We start from the raw sequence: 23583 nt of genomic DNA on the forward strand, positions 1-23583 counted from the left end.
AATGGAATATTACTCAGCCATAAAAAGGAATGAAATTGAATTATTTGTAGTGAGGTGGATGGACCTAGAATCTGTCACACAGAGTAAAGTAAGTCAGAAAGAGAAAAACAAATACTGTACGCTAACGCACATATATGGAATTTTAAAAAGTGGTACTGATGAACCTAGTGGCAGGGCAGGAATAAAGAGGCAGACATAGAGAACAGACTAGAGGGCACAGGGTGGGAAGGAGAAGCTGGGATGAAGTGAGAGAGTAGCACTGACATATACACACTACCAAATGTATAATGGATGGCTAGTGGGAAGCAGCTGCATAGCACAAGGAGATCAGCTCGATGCTTTGTGATGACCTAGAGGGATGGGACAGGGAGGGTGGGAGGGAGGTTCAAGAGGGAAGGGATATGGGGATATATGTATACATGTAGCTGATTCACTTTGTTGTACGGCAGAAATGAATACAACATTGTAAAGCATTTATATTCCAATAAAGATGTGAAACAAATTTTAAAATTTAAAAATAAATAATAAGAGATTTGTTTTTCTCACTTAACAAGACATCAAAAGGAAGAGAGTTCCAGCATTGATACAGCACCTCAAAAAGCCTTTGGGTTGGCTTTTCTGCAGTTCTTAGCCTCCCCCTCCTGATCATAAAATGGCTGCTGCAGTGCCATACATCACAGAACAAGACCCAAGGCAAAGGAAGGAAGGCCCAAGGAAGAGGAGGACAGGGATTCTCTTCAAGTCTCTCATCAGGGAGGAACTCTTTCCCGGGATACCCTGAGAAGGCTTCCCCTTTTGTGTCATTGGCTAGGTCTAGTCAAATGCCCTCGCCTCACCTGCAAGGGAGGCAGGGAAAAAAATAAAGGCACTTGACATACTCTGTCTCCGTCATGGGAGGGGGCTTCTACTGGTCAGGAAGAAGGGGCTAGGGAATCACTGCTGCTGAGAAACGGCCATCCATCAGAGAGGGTGGTCCTGAGGAAGGAACGTGTTGATGGCCCCTGCAGAGCCTGGCACAGAGCTACTGCCAAACAAACGTTGGATGTTCTCATTATTAATAATGAAACCACGTTCTCTATCTAGAGGTTAGAATATATCTCGTTGGATGTTCTGTTCCCAAGCAAGCCAGGGTCCCATCTCCTGCAAGGGTCCAGCTCTCTCCCTGCTCTAGCCCATACCTGTGCCATGCATGGGAAGCTCTGTCTTTCCAGAAGCTTCTCAGATCTGATAAATCCCTACCTGATAAGCTGGTAGATAGGTGGGGGAAGAGTTCTGCATACTTTGTTCACATAAACAAATATTTATGAACCTGAACTGTGTGCCAGGCCTGTGCTGGGCACCGCCTGGGAGGGCACATGGAGAAGTTGTTCTGTGTCCCCCACAAAATCCAAGTATGGTGTTAAGCACATGTGGCTGAGCCGGAAGCATCTGCCTTGGGGGCAATTTCCTTCCTGAAAGTTACAATGCTCTATGCCACCTCTTTCCGCTTGGTTGATCTCAGTCTTCTTAAGGCCCCAAACACATTTTAAAACCAGCCTCAATCTGGGTTGTAAATCCCAGATATGCTGTTGGTTTCAGTAATCTTTAGAAAACTTTCTGTGTTTATGTCCACATGGGGCATAAAAGCAAGCCTTTAAAATATTTATCTCTCTTCCATGCTGTAAGCGTCACAGACGCTGTTCCTTACAATGAACTCTGTTTATTAAACTTGGAGATATTAATGGTGTAGAGCAGGGGCAGTAAGCTTTGTCCGTGAAGGTCTCGATACTTTAGGCTTGCAAACCCTGTGGTCTCTGTTGCAGTCACCCAGCTTTGCTGTTGCATGTAGGCTAAAAGCAGCCGGGAGACAGCATGTAAAGGAATGGGCGTGCTGTGTTCCAATAAAACTTAGTTTCAAAAAAAAAAAGGGGGCTGCAGCCCCCTGGTGTAGTTTTCCAGCCCCTAGTGAATAGGAGGAGCTTTGGACTAGGAGTCGGGAACCTGGATTCCAGATGAGGCTTTGCCCTTTCCCAGCCAGGGGACCCTTGATATGGTGTTTAACCTCCATAGCCCAGGGGCTCCGTCTCAAGACATGGCAAGGATGAGAGGGGAGATGGATGCACCAGCCTAGCCGGTGCCCAGCACTCGGTGGGTGCCAAGGAATGTGATTGCTGGAGAGGGACGATCTCTGCAGTGGTGAAGCATGGCCTCTGGAGTCAGAGAGAACCCTGGACCCTGGAGCTGTCACTTAACCTCTCTGGGAAATACCCTGGCAGTCCTAACTCTGGGAAATACCCTGGCAGTCCAGTGGTTAGGACTCCGTGATTTCACTGCTGAGTGACCTAAGATCCCACAAGCCATGTGGCATGGCCAAAAACCACAAAACAAACTAACAAAAAAACACCTTTCTGGTTCCGGGTGTCTTTATCTCTAGAATGGGGGTAAAAATAGTACCTCCCTCCCTCATGGGGCTGTAATGAGAAGTAAATGAGTCCGTGTGTATGAAGCACTAAGTACAGGGACTGACAGACAGTTGCTCTGTGATCACCATTGATTATCATCATTGCTATTGATTTTTAGTTGGTTCAGCTAGATCAGCAGTCACGTTAGAAGCATTTACCAAGGCCCTGCCATTCTACAATGCTATTTCTTATTTCATATATTGCTGCCCTGGCACTTTACATATATATTAATTCATTTGTTCATTTAAAGAAACACCAGTATAGGGCTTTATATGTGCCAGGTTTTGCTCTAAGCACATGACAAATGTTAACTTAGCTTTCAACAACACTATGCAATAGGTTTCATCGTTATCGCCACCGTTTTACAGACAAAGAAACAGAGGCACAGAGAGGCTAAGTAACTTGTCCAAGATCACACAGATTGTGGCACAGCTGGGATTTGAGCTGGAGTTCGTGCTCCTCACTCCTCCACTCTTGTTCTGAGATGCTTCTCTACATCCAGGACTTCCTTCATGGACACAGGGCCAGGCCGTGCCGCTGCCCTCGGCACTACGTATATGTTTACCCCAAAGTAATGCTCAATTCACTTAGTCATCCCTCCCTGCATATACACTCACACATCATCCCAGGGTAATCCCAGTAATTGTAGTGGGGTAAGTTACAGTAATTGTTACAGCAGTAGCTAACATTTATTGAGGGTTATCAGGCACTATTATCATGTCATTTAATCTTTCCAGCCAATCTATGAGACAGGCCCTATTATCATCCTCATTTTACAGCAGAGGAGAGTAAAACTAAGAGAGGTGAAGTAGGGCATGAAGCCAGTCACCGAGGGAGCCAGGACTCCCCCGAGGGGTCAGACATTAGAGCCCGGCTCAACCCTCTTCTCCACTGCCTCTCTTGGTCACCTTGTAAATAAAATAGTGATGCTAACTAACATTAGTTGAGTATCTACTGCATGCCAAGCCCTGCTCGGGCTGCTTTACATGTATCATCTCATTTAATCCTCAAACAATTTTATGAAGTTGGTTTCTTAGACCCATTTGCAGATAAGGAAACTGAGGCAGAGAGAGGTCGAGTTACTAGCTCAGATGTCCTTCAGGAGTGAAGGACTTTCCTGGGACTTCCCTGGCGCTCCAGTGGTTAAGACTCCACGCTTCTACGGCAGGGGGCGCAGGTTTGATCCCTGGTCAGGGAACTAAGATCCCTCATGCCCCGTGGCATGGCCAAAAAAAAAAAGGAGTGAAGGACGTTCCCCCAGCTACTGAGAGGGCTTTCCAGCACAGCCTGGGTCTGCCTCAGCTGAAGAGAGCCACTTCACCCAAGGTTCTGCTGCCTTCCTGGGTCAGCCTTTGTCCGATGACTGTCTGAAATAAGGGTATAAAGGCCCAGCCCTGTTGCCCCACTGGGGGCAGTTCTCAAGGGTCACCCCATCTTCAGATCTCCCCACAGGGTCAGCTGAGGCTTCTGTTGAGACTGGACCTCCCTGCCCAGTCCTGTATCCTCCCTGCCCATTCACAGACGTTGACCCCAACAGAATCCCCAGTAATCATTTCAGAGCTGCTTCCCGGGGACCTGGACCAAAACAGTGGTAGGGCCAGGATTTGAACCTGAGTCCTGCACTGCTCCTGTCACAGGCCCAGCCTGCAGAGATCTCTCTACTTGGGTTTTGGCAGCAGCAGCTCTAAAGAATGGGTTGGGTGGGCTGCCTGGGATCCACAGGAACCGGAGCTGGGCAGTGCAAGCAGGGAGCTTCCTGAGGTCACCCTCTCTACCAGGGAGCTCTGCTTGTCTCCGGGAAGCCTTTTCTCTGCACCGGTCTAATCCCCTCTGATCTGATTCCCTTTTCCGCATCCCAGTGGTGGCTTGGAATCAAAGCCTTATATGGACTCTTCTGGGGTCCCCAAGATGCCATGTGTTTCCTGTAGCTCCTGGGGTCCCTTCTCTCCTGGAGCACCCCATCCATCCCCCACCCAGGGACCCCCTCAAATGACTGCTGCAGACAGAGCCCCCATGGTGGCAGTGGGCACGGCTGGAGGACAGACTTCTCTGCACTTTATCCACTTCTACAGCAGCCATTGTGTCTCCAGAAAGCATGTCCGTGGCCATTTCCAACAGCAGCCAATCTCCATGTGTGGGAACCTTTTCTGGTCACTGCCTCTCACCTCACAGGTGGATTTGGGGCTCCCTCTCGACTCATCGGGGCTTGATTCCTGCCCCTGTCCTAGCATATCCCACGGCCCTGGATCAGTTAGTTCCACTCAAGTCTCCATCCCGCTGCGAGCGTCTCATCCAAGGCCCATCTTGCTCATTTTTGATTCCACAGCCCCAGGGCAGGCCGGCCTCAGGGCGTATGGTCAGTAACTGCTCGTTAGCCCCGTTCGTGTGGTTTATCAGCCCTGTGGTCAAAGTTTTGGTGGAGGAAGAAGCCCAAGTCCACACACCTGAAATCAGGTTTTGGCTCTTCCGTATTCCCTGGGCCACAGTCGCCGTGGTTTTTTGTAAGTGCCAGGTCTTCACATCCCTGCACACACCTCATATCGTGAGATGCGCGGTCCAGGATCTCAGCTGCGTCTGTCTTTCAGATCCTTCTGCACGGACTTTGTGGCTGGCCTGGTGAAGTGGCTGGACTTGTCTGAAGCTGTCTTGACAACCATGACTGCTTTTGCCAGCGGCCTGGGAGGTGAAGGAGCAGACACGTTTGCTCAGATTTTATTGAAGGACCCCATCTTGAAGGACGACCCACTGGTGATCACTCAGGTACACCCACCGCCCAGGTGGTGGCTGCCAGGGAAAGTAGAACAGATAATTTCCACTCAAAGTCAGCCTGAACATCGCTTCTAGTGGCGTGGGGGGAATTGAAAGATTAAATATTGCATCATAATTTCATGTGATGATGACGATCATAGCTAATGTTGAATTATCATTATTGAATATTTACTATCGATTTATTACTTAGACAGTACTTATTATATGCTAATACCTTACTAATATGAACTCATTTAATTCTCAAAGCAATTTTATTAGATAGTAGGATGATAAATGGAGGCACAGAGACGTTAGGTAACCTGTTCAAGGTCACACAGCTGATTTGAACCTTGGCAGTCTTACTCCAGAGCCCGTGCTCCTGACTGCTAAGCTGTGGTGCCTCCTTTTGGAAGTAGCAGCTTTGCTGTGTGCCCTTGGGCATGTCACTCACCTGCTCTGTATGCATTTGAAGCAGGCAGAAGCTTGACACAGGCTATCGATGGGTACAGCCCTTCCCCTCCTTCATCTGACTCCCTGAAATTCTCACGCATTTATTCAGTTATCTGCTTACTTGTTTGTCTGGCTCGCCCCTCGAATGTACGCCAGAGGTATTTTGTCTGCCTTGTTCTCCCACTTTTTAAGGGTCAGTAAACATTTGTCAAGTGAGCAGGCTGGTTACAAATCAACCTATTGCTAATTCCTGTTACTCTTCCCTCAGGACCTTCTGAGCTTCTCACTCAAGGATGGTGAGTTGATTTCATAAGTTGTGGGGCACGTATCTGCACCTCAGCCAGTGAAGCCAGTGGTAGGTGTTGCCCCTGCGGTCCCGTCCCCAGTGACCTTTTTGGTGCAAGAAAGGAAAGGGGGCTTCCCTGGTGGCGCAGTGGTTGAGAGTCCGCCCGCCGATGCAGGGGACACGGGTTCGTGCCCCAGTCCAGGAAGATCCCACATGCCACGGAGCGGCTGGGCCCGTGAGCCGTGGCCGCTGAGCCTGCGCGTCCGGAGCCTGTGCTCCGCAACGGGAGAGGCCACAACAGTGAGAGGCCTGCATACCGCAAAAAAAAAAAAGGAAAGGGAAGCCAGTAGAGCTGGGCCACGAGCCCAGCGAGCCACGTTCATCCTAGCCTGCTTCCTGCCCCCGCCTGCCAATCACAAGCCCTCCTGAGCTCCCAGGAGCACCCAGGACACTTTACTTACCCCCTTTGCTGTGGGTGACCTTGGCCTGGCTCTCACAGAATAATTGGAGTGGGTTTGAAACAGTCTGTCTAATGTCATCACCTGGTACTTCATTCCCTCCCAGGGGTGTTCTCATAGACAGCCTCTAAACCGGCATTGCCTTTGAGATGTCTCTTGAGAATAACCACCACTTATGAAGCACCCTGTTAACGCTGGTCATGGTACCCGACCCTTGTCAGGCATTGTTTCACATCATCCTCATAGACATCCTTTCATGTAGACACTCCCACTTTCCAGACGAGCAAACTGAGGCCCAGAGAGGTGAAGTAACTGGCCTAAGCTGGTAATGGCAGAGCTGGACATTCTAAAACAAGTGCTATTAACAAAAACCTTAGCAGATTTTACCCACAGGGGTTGAGGACTGTGGCAGCATCCCCACGGGAATATAGTAGTACCTCGTATCTAAAGAATACCAGTCTCTGACAACATCTGGGGGGTGCCTTTGGTTTATCTCAAAGCCCCACCAGATGCCGGCATCTACAAACAGGAGGAGCTTCACTGGCACGCCGGGACCCCAATGGGAGTGGGTGCTAGGGCTCAAAATTTCCCCAGAGGTCAGAGGTAGGTGGTCCCTCAAACCATCTAGACGACCCTCTCATCAGACACAGGCAGACCTCGGAGATATTGTGGGTTCCGTTCCAGACCACCGCAGTAAAGCCAGTCACGTGAATATTTTTGGTTTCTCAGCGCATATAAAAGTTATATTTACACTATACTGTAGTCTATTAAGTGTACAGTAACGCTGTGTCTAAAACAACAATGGATATACCTTAATTTAAAAATGCTGTTGGAAAAATGGCACTGATGGACCTGCTGGATGCAGGGTTGCCACAGACAAGGCAAAGAGCAGTAAAACGAGCTCCGCCTGTAGATGAGAAAAGGAGGCCCGGAGTGGGAGTGGCTACAGTTGTCATGTCCAACTCTGTCCTGATTAATGAAGAACCAGGGACCAAGAACTGGGTGCATCTGGAGGTCAGGCTGCCTGGTGTTAAGATTCAAGCTCTACTTTGGCAAGGTCCTGAATGTCTCTGTGTCTCGGTTTTCTCAGGTGTTAAATGGGAACAAACAGTACTTTTTACCTTATAGGGCAGTGGTGAGGATTAAATGAAATAACCCAGGTAAAGTGCTCAGAACAGAGCTGGCGTGCAGGAAGCAGGCCATGAGTGCCACTGGGGCACGGTGGTGGTGGTGGTGAAATGGGAAAGCCCTGGGAACCAGAAAACCTGGACTGTCATCCTGTCTCTCAGACTCCCATTGTGTGACCTTGATCAAGTCACTTAACTTCTCTGAACTTCAACTTCAAATACAAATGAGAGGCAAGAGCCAGATGCTACTTCAGAGCAAAACAAAACTGTCTTTGATCCCAAGAACACAGTCAAGGATCTTGTAAGGAGAAGGTCAGTGTCACAGTCGGGCCGGTTGTTCAGGGCCTTTCCCATAAGCTCCATGAGAGTAGGGCCCTTGTCTGGCTTGTTCACCATCATATCCCAGTGTCTGCAACACTGATGGACACGTGGCGGGCATTTAGTACTTGTTGGGTGAATGGATGGATGGATGAAGGGATGGAGGAATGGATGAAGGGATGGAGGGACGGATGGATAAATGGATAGAAGGTTGGATGGATAGAAATAAGGATGGATGTCCTTTCCTTAGAGCACAAGCTCAGATACTAGCAAGATGGTTTGTCTGAACTTGAGGGCTAAAACATCTTTTTTCTACAGAGACTGATGGAGTAGGACACACAGCACAGAAGGCTCTCTGTGCTACTGCATTTCTCTCTGGGTGTGACACAGGGTGATTAATCATGGAATCAGCCCAAGACATCAACACAAAAAGCCGCACGTCTCTGAACTTCCTGGAAGGTTGACCCATACTGACAATATTGGGATGTTAGTCACAAAACAATGCCATCTTGGCAGCTGGGTGGAATTTTTTATGCATGCTAATCATTTTCTTCTCACCCAGTAACAACCCATGAAGCTTCTTGCCCACACAACTGGAAAAAATAAGCCTTTTATATGTTGAAGGTTAAACTAAATCTGAGCCAACTCTAGACTGGGTTTCACAACTGTGGCACTATTGACATTTGGGACTGGATAATTCTTTGTTGTGGGACCACCCCGTGCCATGTAGGAGATTTAGCTGAATCCCTGGCCTCTACTCACTAGATGCCAGTAGCACTTCCTGAGTTGTGATAACCAGAAATGTCTCCGTGCTTTGCCAGATATCCTCGGGGGGCAAAAACATCCCTGGTTGAGAACCATGGGTTCAGGACCCCAAATTTGGCCGTCTCAGGTGGGGCTGGTTTATTTGTAGTTGGTAATCTTTATAAGTTACATAGTTGCTCTCCTAGGTCCTGTACACAGATGGTGAATTATTGCATCGTATATAATCCTCAAATCAACTGCTAGAGTAGATACTGTTATCCCCGCTGGTAGGAAATTAGGCTCGGGAGGTTAAGTAACCCGAGGCGGCATTTCCAAGTGGGTTTCAGTTGCACTTAAGGCAGTGAGTCTCACGGTGAACGTGCGCAGGACGCTTAAGCTGAAGCACGGCTCTTGCCCTCTGTACTCTGGACCCTAAGATGGCATTGACTCCAGGCCGTGGAACCCACGACATGCAGCCACCTGAGATATAACAACCTTCACCGCAAACTTGGCTCTACTTTCTGACCTGGTCTTCATTACTGAGTTGCAAACCCTACCTCCCCCATGAATCAGAAAGGTTTGAGAGGTTGGTCGTTGATCGTGGTGGAACGCGTTGTCAGCTGGTGGCTAGGTTCTTCATCAGGATCCTCGAGGTTCGTAAAGCTTGCTCTCAGTATTGAAGCTGGCTGTTCATCCATTCAGCAAATGAGGACGGAGCCCGCACTGTGTGCGCCAGGCCGTCTGCTAGGTGCTGGGAGTAGTTCTAACCAGGGCCGATGCTCATTGAGTGCCTACTGTGTGCAGGCCCTGAGAAAAATTCTTTACAATTTGTTTAAACCCCTCAACAGCCCTGGGAGGTAGATGCTATTCCTGTCCCTCATTTTACAAAAGAGGCAGCTGCGGCCCAGAAAGTGAAATCACCTGCCTGAGGTCACACAGCAAGGATTCGAACCCAGGCAGTGTGGTTCCAGAGTCCATGCTTAACTGCTGTTCTGCTTCCTACATGGAGATAAAAGGATAAAATCCTCATCCTTACAGCTGACTTTAAGGGGATTGGATGAGGCCAGAATGAAGCGTGGGCACCGCATGTGGTAGAGGCCGGAGGAGGCCAATCTTGCCAGCAGCTGAGAGGGTGGAGCTGGAGGAGGGCCTCAGTTGGGCCCCCTTTGCTCCCATGACCACCGGCCTTGAAGTAAGCTTGTTGCCACGCTGAACACCCTTAACTGTCCCCCCAAAATGAGCCGTGAAGAGAAAAGGCAGGAGCCATACCTGAAACCATCGGAGCTCGAGTCCTGCCCTGAGACAGGGTGCATCTTAGAAGTCCTGTCCCTTGGGACTTCCCTGGTGGAGCAGTGGTTAAGAATCCAACTGCCATTGCAGGGGACACGGATTTGATCCCTGGTCCAAGAAGATCCCACAGGCCGCAGAGCGACTAAGCCCGTGCACTACAACTACTGAGCCTGTGCTCTAGAGCCCGCGAGCCACAACTACTGAGCCCACATGCCACAACTACTGAAGCCCGCACGCCTAGAGCCCATGCTCCGAAACAAGAGAAGCCACCACAATGAGAAGTATGCACGTTGTGACAAAGAGTAGCCCCTGCTCACCACAACTAGAGAAAGCCCACGCGCAGCAACGAAGACCCAATGCAGCCAAAAATTAATTAATTAAATTTAAAAAGAAAAAAAAAAGTCCCGTGCCTCCAGCCACACTCTGCCCACCAAAGTGAAGACCCTGGGAAGACTTGTAAGTCAGACCAGTGCCCATGGGGGAGATGGGGGGAGGACCGTGGGACTAGAGTAAGGTGTGGTTTCCTTTATATGAAAAAAAAAAATTCATTGAGGGTGAAATTGGATATAAATATTTCTAAATGTTACATAAAATGTACAATTAGAAAAGTTGGGGGATTCCCTTGTTGTTCAGTAGTTAGGACTCGGTGCTTTCACTGCCAGGTCCTGGGTTCAGTCCCTGGTCGGGAAACTAAGATCCCACAAGGCACGCAGCACGGCCAAAAAAAAAAAGTCGGTCCATCGAGGGATGGCAGTGCAGTAGGCTGGGTAATCAGTTGAATGAATACGGCCTGAGAGTGTCCTCAGACCGCAGGGAAAGGCGAGACGAAGGTTCCCCGTGCTGACACAGCAGCAGCAGCTCACAGCCTCACCCCAGCAGCCCTGGCTTCTTAGCATCTAAGGATAGAGGAAATTTGACAATTTACCATAAAAAGAGTACTATTAACCACCCTTTCTTGATCACTTACTGCATCCCAGGTGCTGGCCAGTCTCATCACATGCATCTTCTCTGTATCTCAACAAACGCCAGATTAAAAGGGTATTCTTGCCCCCACTGTACAGATGAGGAAACTGAGGCTCAGAGAGGTCAAGAAGCTTGCCAGAAGCCATTCAGCTAGTAGGTAGTCAGATGAAAATTCAAACCCCAGTCTGTGTCCCAACAAAGGCTGAAGTTTCTGCCTCTGAATTCCTTTTTCCTTTGGTCTGGAGGGCAGTCCCCAAAGGGAAGGGATTGGCCGTGATCTCTTCCCAAAGGTCTGGGATTCTGCTGCTCTCCGAGGAGAGGCAAGCTCAACCCCAGGCAGGTCATTCTGGCTCCCGAACTCAGATCCATAGTGAGAACAGAGGCTGGTTCAGTGCCTGGCAATGGAGGTTGTACTGCTCCCTGAGGAGGTGCATTTGGAAATGCAGGGCAGGTGGTGGTGGTTGTCACAGCGCCTGGGGTGCACCTGGCGTTTAGTGTCAAGCTCCAAGGACGCTGTTCATCCTTTAATGCACAGCACAGTGTTGGATGGTGAAGTGCAAAGTGCATCAACTTCTCTATTGAGATGCTGGTGAGAAAAGGAGCCCAGAAGTGTTTGTTCTGCCCCCGGGTCTGTCCAAACACACTGGGTGACTTTGGACATGTCCCTTGCTCTTCCTAGGCCAGAAGGACCAGTTGGGCTCCAAGGGTGGAGTCTGGGTGGGTGCTGGGGCTGCCCAGCAGTTGGAGGCTGGCATACTCCTGCCCCCTGGGGGCAGAGCCAAGATCCCTGAGCCCGCCCCCCACCAAGATTTTCCAAAGAACAGGCTGCCGGGTGATGGGTCCTGTGTGTGCACCTTTGGCCCATGGCCTAGGGCTATGCCTGGGATTGTGGGTGCACCCCACATATCCCATGCACCCAGAAGGTAGGATTCACAGCTGACCGCATGGGATTGATCTGGAATCACAAAACTTCACTTGAGTAGATTTGCCTTATTCTAGTCTTTTTTTTTTTTTTTGGCTGCACCGCTCAGCTTGTGGGATTTTAGTTCCCCGACCAGTGATCGAACCTGGGCCCTCCACAATGAGAGCTCGGAGTCCTAACCACTGGACCTCCGGGGAATTCCCTCAATTAGATTTGCCTTTAAAAGGCAGCCACAGTGAAATGAACAGAAACTTTGGCATCCTGGGTTTTAAGCCAAATTCCACGGCTCTCTCAGCTGTGTGATTTAGAACAGCGGTCCCCAACCTTTTTGGCACCAGGGACTGGTTTCGTGGAAGACAGTTTTTCCGCAGACTCGGGTGGGGGAGATGGTTCAGGTGGTGATGCTAACGACAGGGAGCGATGGGAGCGGCCAATGAAGCTTAGCGCCTCGCCCACAGCTCACCTCCTGCTGTGTGGCCCGGTTCCTAACAGGCCACGGACCGGTACCGGTCTGTGGACTGGGGGCTGGGGACCCCTGATTTAGGAAGTTTCTTAGCCTTTCTGCACCCTTTCTTCCCTCTTGTGCAAAATGAGGCATCATAATACCAGCTTCCCAGGACCACTGGGAAGATTAGCAATCAGGAATGCAAGCTTCTTGAGTGGTGCCCAGCATTTGTTAGGAGCACCGTGGATGCAGATTTCCTTCCCTGCAGAGGTAGCAGGAGGAGGAGTCATCTTGATTACACCACTTCCTCCAGGCATGAATGCACCCAGACCTTCTCAGATCAGGAGCTTGCTAGTTAGAACAAGTGCAAAGGCCCTGGGGCAGGAATGAGCTTGGCTTCTTGGTGGGACAAATACTGGTGGAAACAGGGACCAGTAGAAAGTGAGGTGGTAGAGAGTGGCAGGAAGGGGTTAGAAAATGTACAGTCTTGCAGACCATGGGAAGAAATGTGGATTTTATTCTAAGTGCATTGGGGAGTTTTAAGTTGGGGAAGAGAACCCCAATCAGATTTATGACTTCAGCCTTCAAGCTGCTGCGTGGCCAATAGAGTGTGGGGCAGGAGGAACCAGGGCAATGGCTGGTCCTTGAAGAGCGATGGCAGTCACAGTGGCCGCGCAGCAGAGATGGGGAGCCGTGGTCAGACTCAGGATACATTTTGGAGGTGCAGCTGTCACCATTAGCTGGTAGATTGGATGTCTGAGGAGGGGCAACGAGAAAAATCAAGAACGATGCCCAGGCTTTTGGCCTGAACCCCAAGTTGGGCTTTTTATTGAGACAGGATGGATTGGCCCTTGAGGAGTGAGTTGGCTACCTGGCAAGTTGTCCTGGGTAGCCCAGGACTCCTGCCCCTCCTCCACCACTCACCACCTGCCTTAAATAGAACCTCAGCTCCAAGTCCAGCAGCCTGGCTGTCAAGGTCCTTGAAATGACCCTTACACGAGGCTGACATTCCAGAGTCCCGTGCCCGAGAATACCTTGGGAGGTTTTAATCACCTGTGCACCTGGCAGTCTGTATTCCAGAAACTGAATCACGGCAGCCTTGACCAATGGAGTATGAATTAGTGGCTGATAATAACTGCCATCAGTTAATCACCACGGCCAAGGCTTGTTAATTGCCACAGGTCGATTATGGCCTACGCGCAATAGTCTGTGAGCCTCGGAGGGAGCTCCTTTATTTGTGGAACATTAGCTGATCAATAACCCCAAGACATGGCCTGTGGTGTCTGTTTCCCGACGCACAGGTCCTCATCCAGGGAGGCAGCCGAGGGCAGCTGGGCAAGTGCTGCTAGACCACGGCTCGCTCTAAGGACCCTCGTTAGAGGAAGGAACTGGCTTATCTTGCAGAAGCCGAGGTTATCGTAGCTACTACGACCTTAGTACAAAATTACCATGCAGCATTGCAGACACCCAGCAGAGGAGGCCGGTTCTGCATCATTCATTAAGGACCCGTCATGGACCCAGAGTCCTCTCCTCAAAACTTTGTGAGGGCTTCCCTGGTGGCGCAGTGGTTGAGAGTCCGCCTGCCGATGCAGGGGATGCAGGTTCGTGCCCCGGTCCAGGAAAATCCCACATGCCGCGGAGCGGCTGGGTTCGTGAGCCATGGCCACTGAGCCTGCGCATCCAGAGCCTGTGCTCCGCAACGGGAGAGGCCACAGCAGTGAGAGGCCCGCATACCGCCAAAAAAAAAAACTTTGTGAGATGACTGTTACTATTTCCACTTCCACCTGAGCGAGGATGAGCTTTGCCCAAGGTTAGACACAAATAGTATCCGTACCCAGGTCTGTCAGGTCATTAATTGAACATTTATTCTTTGTGCCGAGCACTCTCCTAAGGACTGGAGATAAAGCAGTGTAGAGTTTATACTTATAAAGTTTATACTTCACGGGGAGAGACAAACGAGAGTAAATGGATATGATGTCAGAGCAGGGCAAGCTCTGTGTGGAACAAAATGCAGAGTAAAGGGGTAAAGTAATGGGGGCCGGGGGTCAGGAAGGCCTCTGTGAGCGGGAGGCGTCTGAACAGAGACTTGAATGAGGGGGAGGAGCCTCCCAAGAAGATCTGGGGAATGAGCCTTCCCGGTGGTGGAAACAAAACAAGTGCAAAGGCTCCGCAGCAGGAACATTCTAGAAGGTGAGGTCGTGGAGTTGGCCAGGGGCCTTGTATGTCATGATGGAGTTGGATTTCCTTCTGATCGTGGTATCACGTCCTTAACAGCTTTGGGATGTGAAAATTTGATCTTTGCTGATTTGGTGAAACACGCCACCTTTCTTCCGATCCGTGTGGGTAATGGTTGCACACGGTTCCGCCCCAGAAGCTGTTTCCTTGCTCAGCTGACTGGTTCTCGGGGCTGTGCACTTCGGACGTATCTGGGGTTTGGGTTTCATCCGTTGCGCTGCTGTTAACATCTCTGTGCTTGGAAGCTGAACTGACCCCGTGCTCTTTCTCTCTTTCCAGGGCGCTACGATGCTCGGGCCCGAGTCCTCGTTTGCCACATGACCTCCCTCCTCCAAGTGCCCTTGGAGGAGCTGGACCTCCTCGAAGAGACGTTCCTCGAGAGCCTGAAGGAAACCAAAGAGGAGGAATCTGAGTAAGTGTGCCCTGCGACCCTGGCCACCCTGTCAGGAATCAAGGACTTCCACTCTTCAGATAACAGCATCCTGTGTGTCCCCTCCCCCCATTAAGAGATGGTGCACTGAGGTGGGAAGAGCACTGGACAGAGAGTCACAGTGCAGCCCTGACTCGCTGTGTGGCCTTATCAAGTCACTTCCCGTCTCTGGGCCTCCATCCTCATTTGTAGGAAGGGGGTATTGAATGGATGAATGCTAAGGGCCATGAGTTTGTGACTTTAACATTCTGTGGCCCCAACACCCCACTCCCCCTCAGTTCTTGTGACACCTTGTCTGTGGGCCAGAGTGGCCTGGGTTCAAATCCCACCTCTGACACCTTTTTGACCTTGGGCAGGTGCCCCCCCACCCCCTGTTCTCTAAGCCATAATATTCTTATCTGTAAAATAGGAATAAGAATAGCATCCTCCTAGGGTCATTGTGGAAAACAAATGCAATTGTATTATCAAGTGCTTGGCCCAGGGCTGGCATGTAGCAAGGGCTCAGTAAGTATGAGTCCTTCCCTTCCCCCACATTCCCCCATACCTGCCAGCTGTCAAGAGGCTTTGCTATCTGTGTATGGTCAGGTGTGTGTCAAGGGAAATTTTCCTGGTAACTTGGCCAGAGCTCAGCTCTTTGCAGAACACCTTACACAGGATCTAATCCCAGGGTAATAAATCGATCCCAGTCACAGCCTAACTGCGGGCTCCTTGCACCAGGCACATCTCCCAGCCTTGGGTTTTGTTCAGCCATGAAGGCTTTCTTTGAGCAGCCAGGCTGTGCCAGTTCAGCCCAGCTGGGAATTTAGCTTTGAAGCCAAGTTCAGAACTGGAGCCGCCCTCCCGCCAGGGTTTGTAGGGCAAAGGGAGGGGGTTGATTCCTTCAGAAAGAAGGAAACTTGGTCTATTGAAATAACCTGAAAATAGACTTGTTTTGACTCCCAGAGCTGTGTCAATAAAGAAACAGCTGGATCCAGGCCAACACCTGGATCCCTCAAGTATGTCTTGAAATGAAGGAAACTCTTAAGTATTGTCTGGAAATCTATTGTCAGAAAGAAACACATTACCCAGAGGGTCTGTTCTGATAATACCAGTAATGCCAGATCAGGGAATGTGTAAAACAGAGCCCAGCTCTGCCACTTACCAGCCGTGTGATCCTGGGCAAGTTATTTAACTTCTCTGGGCCGCAGTTTCCCCAGCTACAAATGGGGATAATAATAGCACCCTCTTCATAGGGTTCTTGTGGGGCTCAAATGAGTTTGTACACATAAAGCGCTTCGAGCAGGACTTGCACAGAGTTACTAGTTGTTAAATACCAACATTTGCTATAGTACTGTTATCATTGCTGTTATTACTGCGTGGGCCATTTCCTCAGGATAATACTCCACAGGTGTCATTTTTTAACTCAATTTTAGGGACTTTGGCAACCTCTCAGATTCTATCTATGGTCTCTGGAGGGGTCTGAGACGCAGGGAAAGCATGGGGACTGGTCAGCCAAGGGACCTGGTTCTCTGTTTGATTCTGCTGCTAAGTCCCTGTGTGGCCCTGGGCACGTTGCTTTCCCTGTCCGGACACCAGCACCAGTTTTTTCACCTGTACAAGTAGAGTATCGAGTTGTATGTAGGTTTCTTTTAACTCTAAGGTTTTGTGTTTCTGCAAGGTGAGCTTCTCACTCAGCACCCCAAGGCGATCCTTTGCAACTGGAGTTCAGGGTGTGATGTACCACCTTTCTGTTCTTGGGTCCCCATCTGAGCCCTGAGGCCATCCAAGCTTCCCCTACTTGTTTGGTGACTTCACTTCTCTGTGCCTCAGTTTCTTCATCTCTAGCACAGGGACAGTGGTAGTATCTCCATCATAGGGCTGTCAAGAGGGTTAAATTAATTAATACATATCAAAGGCTTGGAAGAGCACCTGACACATAGTAAACGTTAGCAAATGCGGTGCTGGACGTTGATACTGATCCCATCATAATAACATGGTCAACATCTAACCTTTATTGAGCGCTCTCTAGATGCAGGTACAAGATACCATCTCGTTGGGTTCTCATTACAATCCCCTGAGGCTTTTGCAGAGGAAGAAACAGAATGTCAGAAGGGTGACGTAATTCACCCGAGGCCACCCAGCTGGTCAGTGGCACCATCTGATTCAACCTCCTTATCCAGTCTGAACATTGCTTACTGCGTCCCTCAAGGCATGGTTGAGAATCCGAGGTTTCATTCTTAATTCTGAGGAAGGCGGTGAAGATAATTCTTTTATGGGGCTTTCTGAGCTTTTACTAGAAATGTGTCTCTAGACTCCCCAGAGATAAGCACTCCCTCTCTATCTACTGGAGAAGGTGATTTAAAAAAAAGAAAAGGGTGGTGGTGAGGGCAGTAAAGGTAAGGAACACCCTCTCATGGGAGATAAGGTGGCAGTGAGGGAAATTTCTTTGTGGACCCATGAGATAAGCAGTGCAGGTGTCTCTGCTCTTCTCAAGGTATCTGTGACCTCTGCCTGGGATTTGGCCCAAATCTGCATTTTGGCTTCAGCCTCTGTCTTTGGGAAGCTGACATGGAATGTCAGCTCAAGGTCACTTCTGACATCCCAGGTCATGAGTGTGGCCAGAGGCTATGTGATGACATAGATCGCCATGGTGCCTAGTCAGCAGGCAAAGTCAGTAATAGGAACAGGGCTTCACTTGGATTTAGTGTCGTGCTCTGAATTCTCACTTCCCAGTATAGGAAGCATCATAGATGTAACTCAGAGCCAGCCTCTCCTCTTGTGCTTTAGAGGTTGAAATTCAATCAGACAACTGAAGTTATTGCAGGAGTGAAATGCTGTGATAATTAACGATTAACGGGAAAGCTGTTCGTTTTGTGTACAAAACAGTTACTAAGAGCGTTCTAGTACTTAAATAAGGAAATCGATTGGCAGTTCAGGTGTACATTAAGAGAGAGTGCCTTAGCTAAATAACTTTTAGGGAAAATATTATATTCTTTTTTTTTTTGTAAACATTCAAATAATAATACAAAGCAGGGACTTCTGGTGGCGCAGTGGTTAAGAATCCACCTGCCAATGCAGGGGACACGGGTTTGCAGCCCTGGTCCAGGAAGATCCCACATGCTGCAGATCAACTAAGCCCGTGCGCCACAACTACTGAGCCTGTGCTCTAGAGCCCGCGAGCCACAACTACTGAGCCCACGTGCCACAGCTACTGAAGCCCGTGCGCCTAGAGCCCGTGCTCCACAACAAGAGAAGCCACCGCAGTGAGAAGCCCGCGCACCGCAACAAAGAGTAGCCCCCGCTCACCACAACTAGAGAAAGCCCGCGTGCAGCAACAAAGACCCAACACAGCCCCCCCAAAATTTTTTTTAATAATAATAATAATAATACAAAGCAGAATACTAGAGATTAGAGTATATCATCAATCCAATCTTTATAAAATTGATCTGATATACTAGCATTTATACATTTAAATAAAACAGCTTCAAGAACGATATTTACTCTTTAGTTATTTTATTCCCTTTAGGCTATGAGTTTCCCCCTCCATAAACTCAGCTAAAAGTGATGACTGTCTAGTATCCCAGATGTGCAGGTGTCACTGCAGGAAGAATCTAGAAGCAGACTGTGCTAAGAAATGTCAAGGGCACCCACTCAAGAATTTGACTATGTTCTTAATAATAAATCTGTACTAATCATGAAAATGTTGTAACATCCTAGATTTGTTCTACTATCCCAGAAATTTCATTCTTGATGGTGATTGGCTAAATAAATATTTTATTTAGCCAAAATGTATGTGCCCCCTGGTTTTCATAGAAATGGACAGTGAGTAGGAGAAAAGATCACTGCAGCAGGATGTTCACGTCCAATTCTTGCTGTGGAATGAGTAGGTTCTTTTCAAAAAACGTCTTCTGAGCCCCATCCAGGTGCCAATCCCAGGGCCAGCTGCTGAGGGTGGAACACAGGAAAGGCTTTATCTGTGTCCCAAGGTTCAGCCCTGTGATTCTCAAACTTGAGATAATTGGAGAGCTTGTTACAGGTGGTTTCCTCACCCAGGAAGTAGTGCTTTTAACAGCTACCCCCTGGGGATTCTGATGCAGTTGATCCAAAGCCCACCCTTTGAAAACTCAATGGTCTAGAATTCCAGGCTAATACCGTACAGAGGGTTAGGGAGGCCTGGAGTCGGAGCACGTAGGCAACCTTGAGGCTCAGGCAGGCGAGGAGGTGACTCTGGAACGATGAGTAATGTTTAGCCAGGCAAAGGAAGGTGAGAAGGTCCTTGGCAGCCGAGGGCCAGCAGGAACACAGGACTGAGGCGTGGGCAGTGTGCCTGCAGGCAGTTCAGTGTTTCTGGAGGGTGGAGTGTAAGTCAGGAATTGATGAACGATGAGGCTGTGCATAAGGCAGGGACCGGGTCACGGGGGGGCCTGAGTGTCCTGCTGGAGAGGTGACTCTATCCTCAAGGCAGAGGGAGGACCAGGATGGGGGGGGGCAGACAGTTGTGACTGTACTTTCCTGCTTGACACTGGTCACGTGGTGGTGCTCGTATCATCCTCCCATTTCCAGTCCCTAAGTGAGAAAATTGAGGCTCAGAAAAATGAGGGGAGCCAGCGAGATCACGGCGGAGCTGGGCTCAAAGACCTCACCCCGAATTTGCAGACTATTTCCGAGGCAGGGTTTGTCGAACGATTTGCTGCTGGTTCACGGAGCCAGCTGCTCGTAGCCCCTGTGCGTTCCTCTTGTACGCCCTCAGCAGCTGGAATTTCTCCTCAGGCCTTGAACTCTGCTGAAAGCAACTAATTTCCAGCCTTCCTGTTTGCCCCGATTGGTACTAGCAATTAAGGGCCAAAGTATATCTCCAGCCTGTGGAGGAAATTGTCATAACCATGGAAGGAATGATGATAGCAGTAAACATACTGAACGACTACAGTATGCCAGTCACCATAGGTTTAGCCCTCCTAGTACCCCTGGAAATTCAGCGCTATTATCATTCCCACTTCATGGATGAGGAAACTCAGGACAAGTCATTTGTACATAGTCCCAAGGTTAGTAACTGGCCCTGTCCAGCAGGATAGCCTAGGTTTTGCTGCGGTAACAAATGACCTCCACGTCTCGATGGCTTACGGCAACAAAAGTGCATTTCTTGCAAGTTGGCTGTGGCTTTAGTCCACACTTTCTTGGTTCTGGGTCCCAGTTGACAGGGTGACCTCTATTGGGAGTGTTGCTGGTCTCGGGGCAGAGCAAAAGGAGACTTACCAGGCGCTGCACTGGCTCATAAAGATTTTGCCAGAAGTGACTCATATCCTTTCCAGCTGCTGGCTAAAGCAGATCATGGAACCACTCAGCTCAACAGGGCAGAGATGTGTAATTGTTCCATAGGGAGGACCAGTGCAGGAGGGATAACTGAACACCTGGAGGATTGTCATGCACCACCACAGCAGAGGGAGGATTCAAGCCTAGTTTACAGGATTTGAAACCTGACACCAGAACCCATGCCCTTCATCGCCACCCTGCCTTCCACTTTGCTAAATGCACGTGGTTCGGCCTCTTCCCGCACATCCGAGGGCGTGAATTTCAGTCATGAAAAACCAGCACCTGTGATCATGGAGAATTGGTTTCCGCTCAGTAGTGAAGCAACCGAGAAGTGCTATGCTGTACCCCCAGGAGGTGCTTAGGGGAAAGTTGGTTGAGGTGAGCGGGCAGACAACCAAAAAGCGTAGCGGGTCTCCGAAAGCCCATCTCAAATCCAACTTCTTTTCACTGACCGGAGGATGAACTGTTTCTTGCTATCATGTATGGTTCAGGAGGCAAGAGATGCGAAGGAAACGGCTCCGGTTGAGTACTGCGTTGTTCTGCTCGCCGACACACAGAAGTTCCAGCCTGCTGTCCATTCTCCATAAAAGTTTGTTGATCAAAGGGATGAAGAAGGAATTAATTTAAGCTTTACAAACCAACGGCCTTATGAAGGAGATGTTATCATCCCCATTTTTACAAAAGGGAGAACTGAGTTTTCAGGGAGATGGAGTTTCATGGCAACAGCCACTGTCTCGGTCCCCGCTCGCAGGGCCAACTGTCAAGCTCTGCGCTTGACAGACATTGTTTTTGCTGATCCCCACTGCCACTCAGGAGGACGGTACTCTTATCCGTGACCTCGTCTGTGATATGGAGACAATAATAAAACTGCTTCTAGGATAAGATAAACCATTCGAAGTGCAAAGCACAGCGGCAGGCATGTTGGAAGTCCTCTATAAACATTAACCCTTCTTTTATCATCATCGTTGTCGGCCATCGCTCTGTAAGTTGAGTTGTTGTCCAAACTCCAAGTTCAGTTCAGAGTTCCCACTGGTAGTGACCGCACTGCCCCACCCCTGTCTCCCATCCTTCTCCTTATTGCCCCAGAGCACCGGGGGCCAGATGTTGGACAGGAAAGTTGGGTTTAGTGACTCTCCTGGGCCATTCTCAGGATTCACCTGACCCCAGTTTACTCCATATGCTTCCCTTTTGCTACATTTTGTCACTTTCAAATTTCAAGTCTGAAGGGTTCTAGCTATTGCCCCAAGGCCAAGGTCTCCAGTACGGACATTTCTCTAACCCCTCTTTGAAAAGATAAATCTGAAGGAAATTGGTTCCCAAATTCCTTCCAGAGGGAGGTGGGCTCAGATGGCGGAGTGGGGGAAGGGGAAGGAAGGAGTGAGGTGATGATGTCAGTGACTCTATCTGGTACTCATTCTGGGTCCATCTGTATAAAGATAGTTTCGTGCTTCTTTTGCCACTATTATTATTTTTTTTTTTTTTGTCTTTTCATTATTCAAATTGCAACCCTGTTAGGATGGATCCGTTGGGTAAGTAGCACATCCCACGTACTGGGATTCCCCAGCTGGGTTTTAGAATGTTTTCAGCTTTTTAAAACCATAGATGGGTCCAAGGTAACCTTGGTACCTCGCTCTGCATGACAGAGCACCCAGCACTGATCCCAGTTTGGGGCTTGGTGAGGCGGGGAGGTGTCAAGGGATCCCAGACACAGCCAGTCCCAGAGAGCAACCTCTCCCCCCCCCCCCCCACCCCAGAACGGCCGAGGCATCCCGGAAGAAGAAAGAAAACCGGAGGAAGTGGAAGCGCTATCTCCTGATAGGCCTGGCGACGCTGGGAGGCGGGACAGTGATCGGTAAGATGAGATGGTGGCACTGGCCCGGGCAGCACGGAGTGAGGGATGATGCCAGGCTGGGAGCAAGAGTGGGGAGTGCGGGGGGATCAGCTGGGAGCCCACCCCGCCTCGCATGCGCGTAGTAGGTGTGCTCGCTAGCATTGTCCGTGAGAGGCAGTGGGAGGGAGGCCGGTGGAGGAAGAGCACAGCAGGCCCCGTCCGCACTCCCACCTCTACCCACCACGGGCCGCTTTCCTTGCAGGCGTGACCGGGGGTCTGGCTGCCCCTCTTGTTGCTGCCGGAGCCGCAACAGTCATTGGCAGTGCCGGGGCAGCGGCTCTGGGCTCAGCGGCCGGCATAGCTGTCATGACCTCGCTGTTCGGTGCAGCTGGAGCTGGCCTGACAGGTAAGGTTCCAAAGGAGTGGTGGCCCAGATTCTCACCAGTGAGGGCTCCCTGGGAGACGGAGGAAGAGGACATGGCTTTTCTCACTCTGAGTCCTAGCACTGCCAGAACTTATAGCGAGCTTCCCAGAGAACTGGGTGGATGGCTTGGCATGGCTCGGGAGAAGGCTGAGTTTGAGAAACTGCACCTGGTGTAGACTTCTTAGAAAGGGTCTGATTGGACCTGCTTGTCACCATCTAAGAAGTTTCCAGGCAGGCTGCCTCAGAGACGGTTGAGCTTCTTCTTGTAAGAGGACACATGGCTACGCCTCATTTACCAGCATCCCGTGGGGGAGTGTTTCCAAATCATATGTGTCAGTAGCTCCCCAGTCACACAGAGTTTCCTGTTAAGTGGCATGTTGCTTCCCACATTGAGAATCTTGGTCAGCCCAAACCACTTTCACTGAGAGGAGTGTGTTACACTCCTGAAGTTCGTGGGCGGGAAAAAGATGTAGTACCCATTGAATCAGGCCAGAGCGGTGGTTATGAGCTTGGGCTCTGAGTTTCAACCCCAGCTCCGCCAGTTGGGGGCTAGCCAGCCTTTGGAAACCTGTTACCTTCATCTGTAGTCAGGACGGTAATGGCACCGACCTTAATGAGTTCAAAAACGAGAGGTTTGTCAAGGGACAGGGCACACGGTTGGCAGTCACTGTGAGTGTGTGAGTACACAGAGCCACTCTAACATTCCCCAGGGTCCCCAGTGACCCCCATTCTCACTTTTGTATCTGGGTCTTTAGGATACAAGATGAAGAAGCGTGTCGGGGCCATTGAAGAGTTCACGTTTCTGCCTCTGACAGAAGGCAGGCAGCTACACATCACCATCGCCATCACGGGATGGCTGGCATCTGGCAAATACCGTGAGGACCAGGGGCAGAAAAGGATGCAGAAGCGGGTGGATGTTGGCTGAGCTGGGTCTGTTGCTGTGGGCCAGACCCTGGCCTAGGCTCTTGCCTGTGTATGTCTTTAGGGGGTGGGTAGGGGGGACCTGTTCTTCAGAGGAGGAAACTGAGACTCGGAGAGGTGAGATGACTTTATCCCACATCTGTCTTCCCATCCACCCATCCATCATCTGTTCATCCATCCATCCGTCCATCCATCCATCTATCCATCTACCATTATCCATCCATCCATCCGTCCATTCACCCATGCATCCACCTATCTATC

At 49.9% G+C, this 23583-nt stretch overlaps 1 protein-coding gene across 10 annotated transcripts in view; it reads left to right on the top strand.

The window, feature by feature from the left end:
- Positions 1–23583, top strand: part of TMCO4 (transmembrane and coiled-coil domains 4) — a 95590-nt gene that overhangs the window by 21874 nt on the left and 50133 nt on the right. For 8 of the 10 annotated variants that reach the window (XM_029227487.1, XM_029227485.1, XM_029227486.1 and 5 more), the window contains 6 exons: positions 5027–5201; positions 5908–5935; positions 14707–14839; positions 21901–21998; positions 22240–22383; positions 23157–23276. In XM_029227487.1, the coding sequence (XP_029083320.1) occupies positions 5027–5201; positions 5908–5935; positions 14707–14839; positions 21901–21998; positions 22240–22383; positions 23157–23276 (698 nt within the window). Of the gene's footprint in view, positions 1–5026; positions 5202–5907; positions 10319–10839; positions 10979–14706; positions 14840–21900; positions 21999–22239; positions 22384–23156; positions 23277–23583 lie in introns of those variants that run through there. The other 2 variants (XM_029227490.1, XM_029227489.1) reach the window with 2 other exon arrangements.

This window comes from Monodon monoceros, unplaced genomic scaffold (genome assembly GCF_005190385.1).
Source record: "Monodon monoceros isolate NGI ecotype Baffin Bay Population unplaced genomic scaffold, NGI_Narwhal_1 Super_Scaffold_18, whole genome shotgun sequence".
Taxonomy (NCBI): domain Eukaryota; kingdom Metazoa; phylum Chordata; class Mammalia; order Artiodactyla; family Monodontidae; genus Monodon; species Monodon monoceros.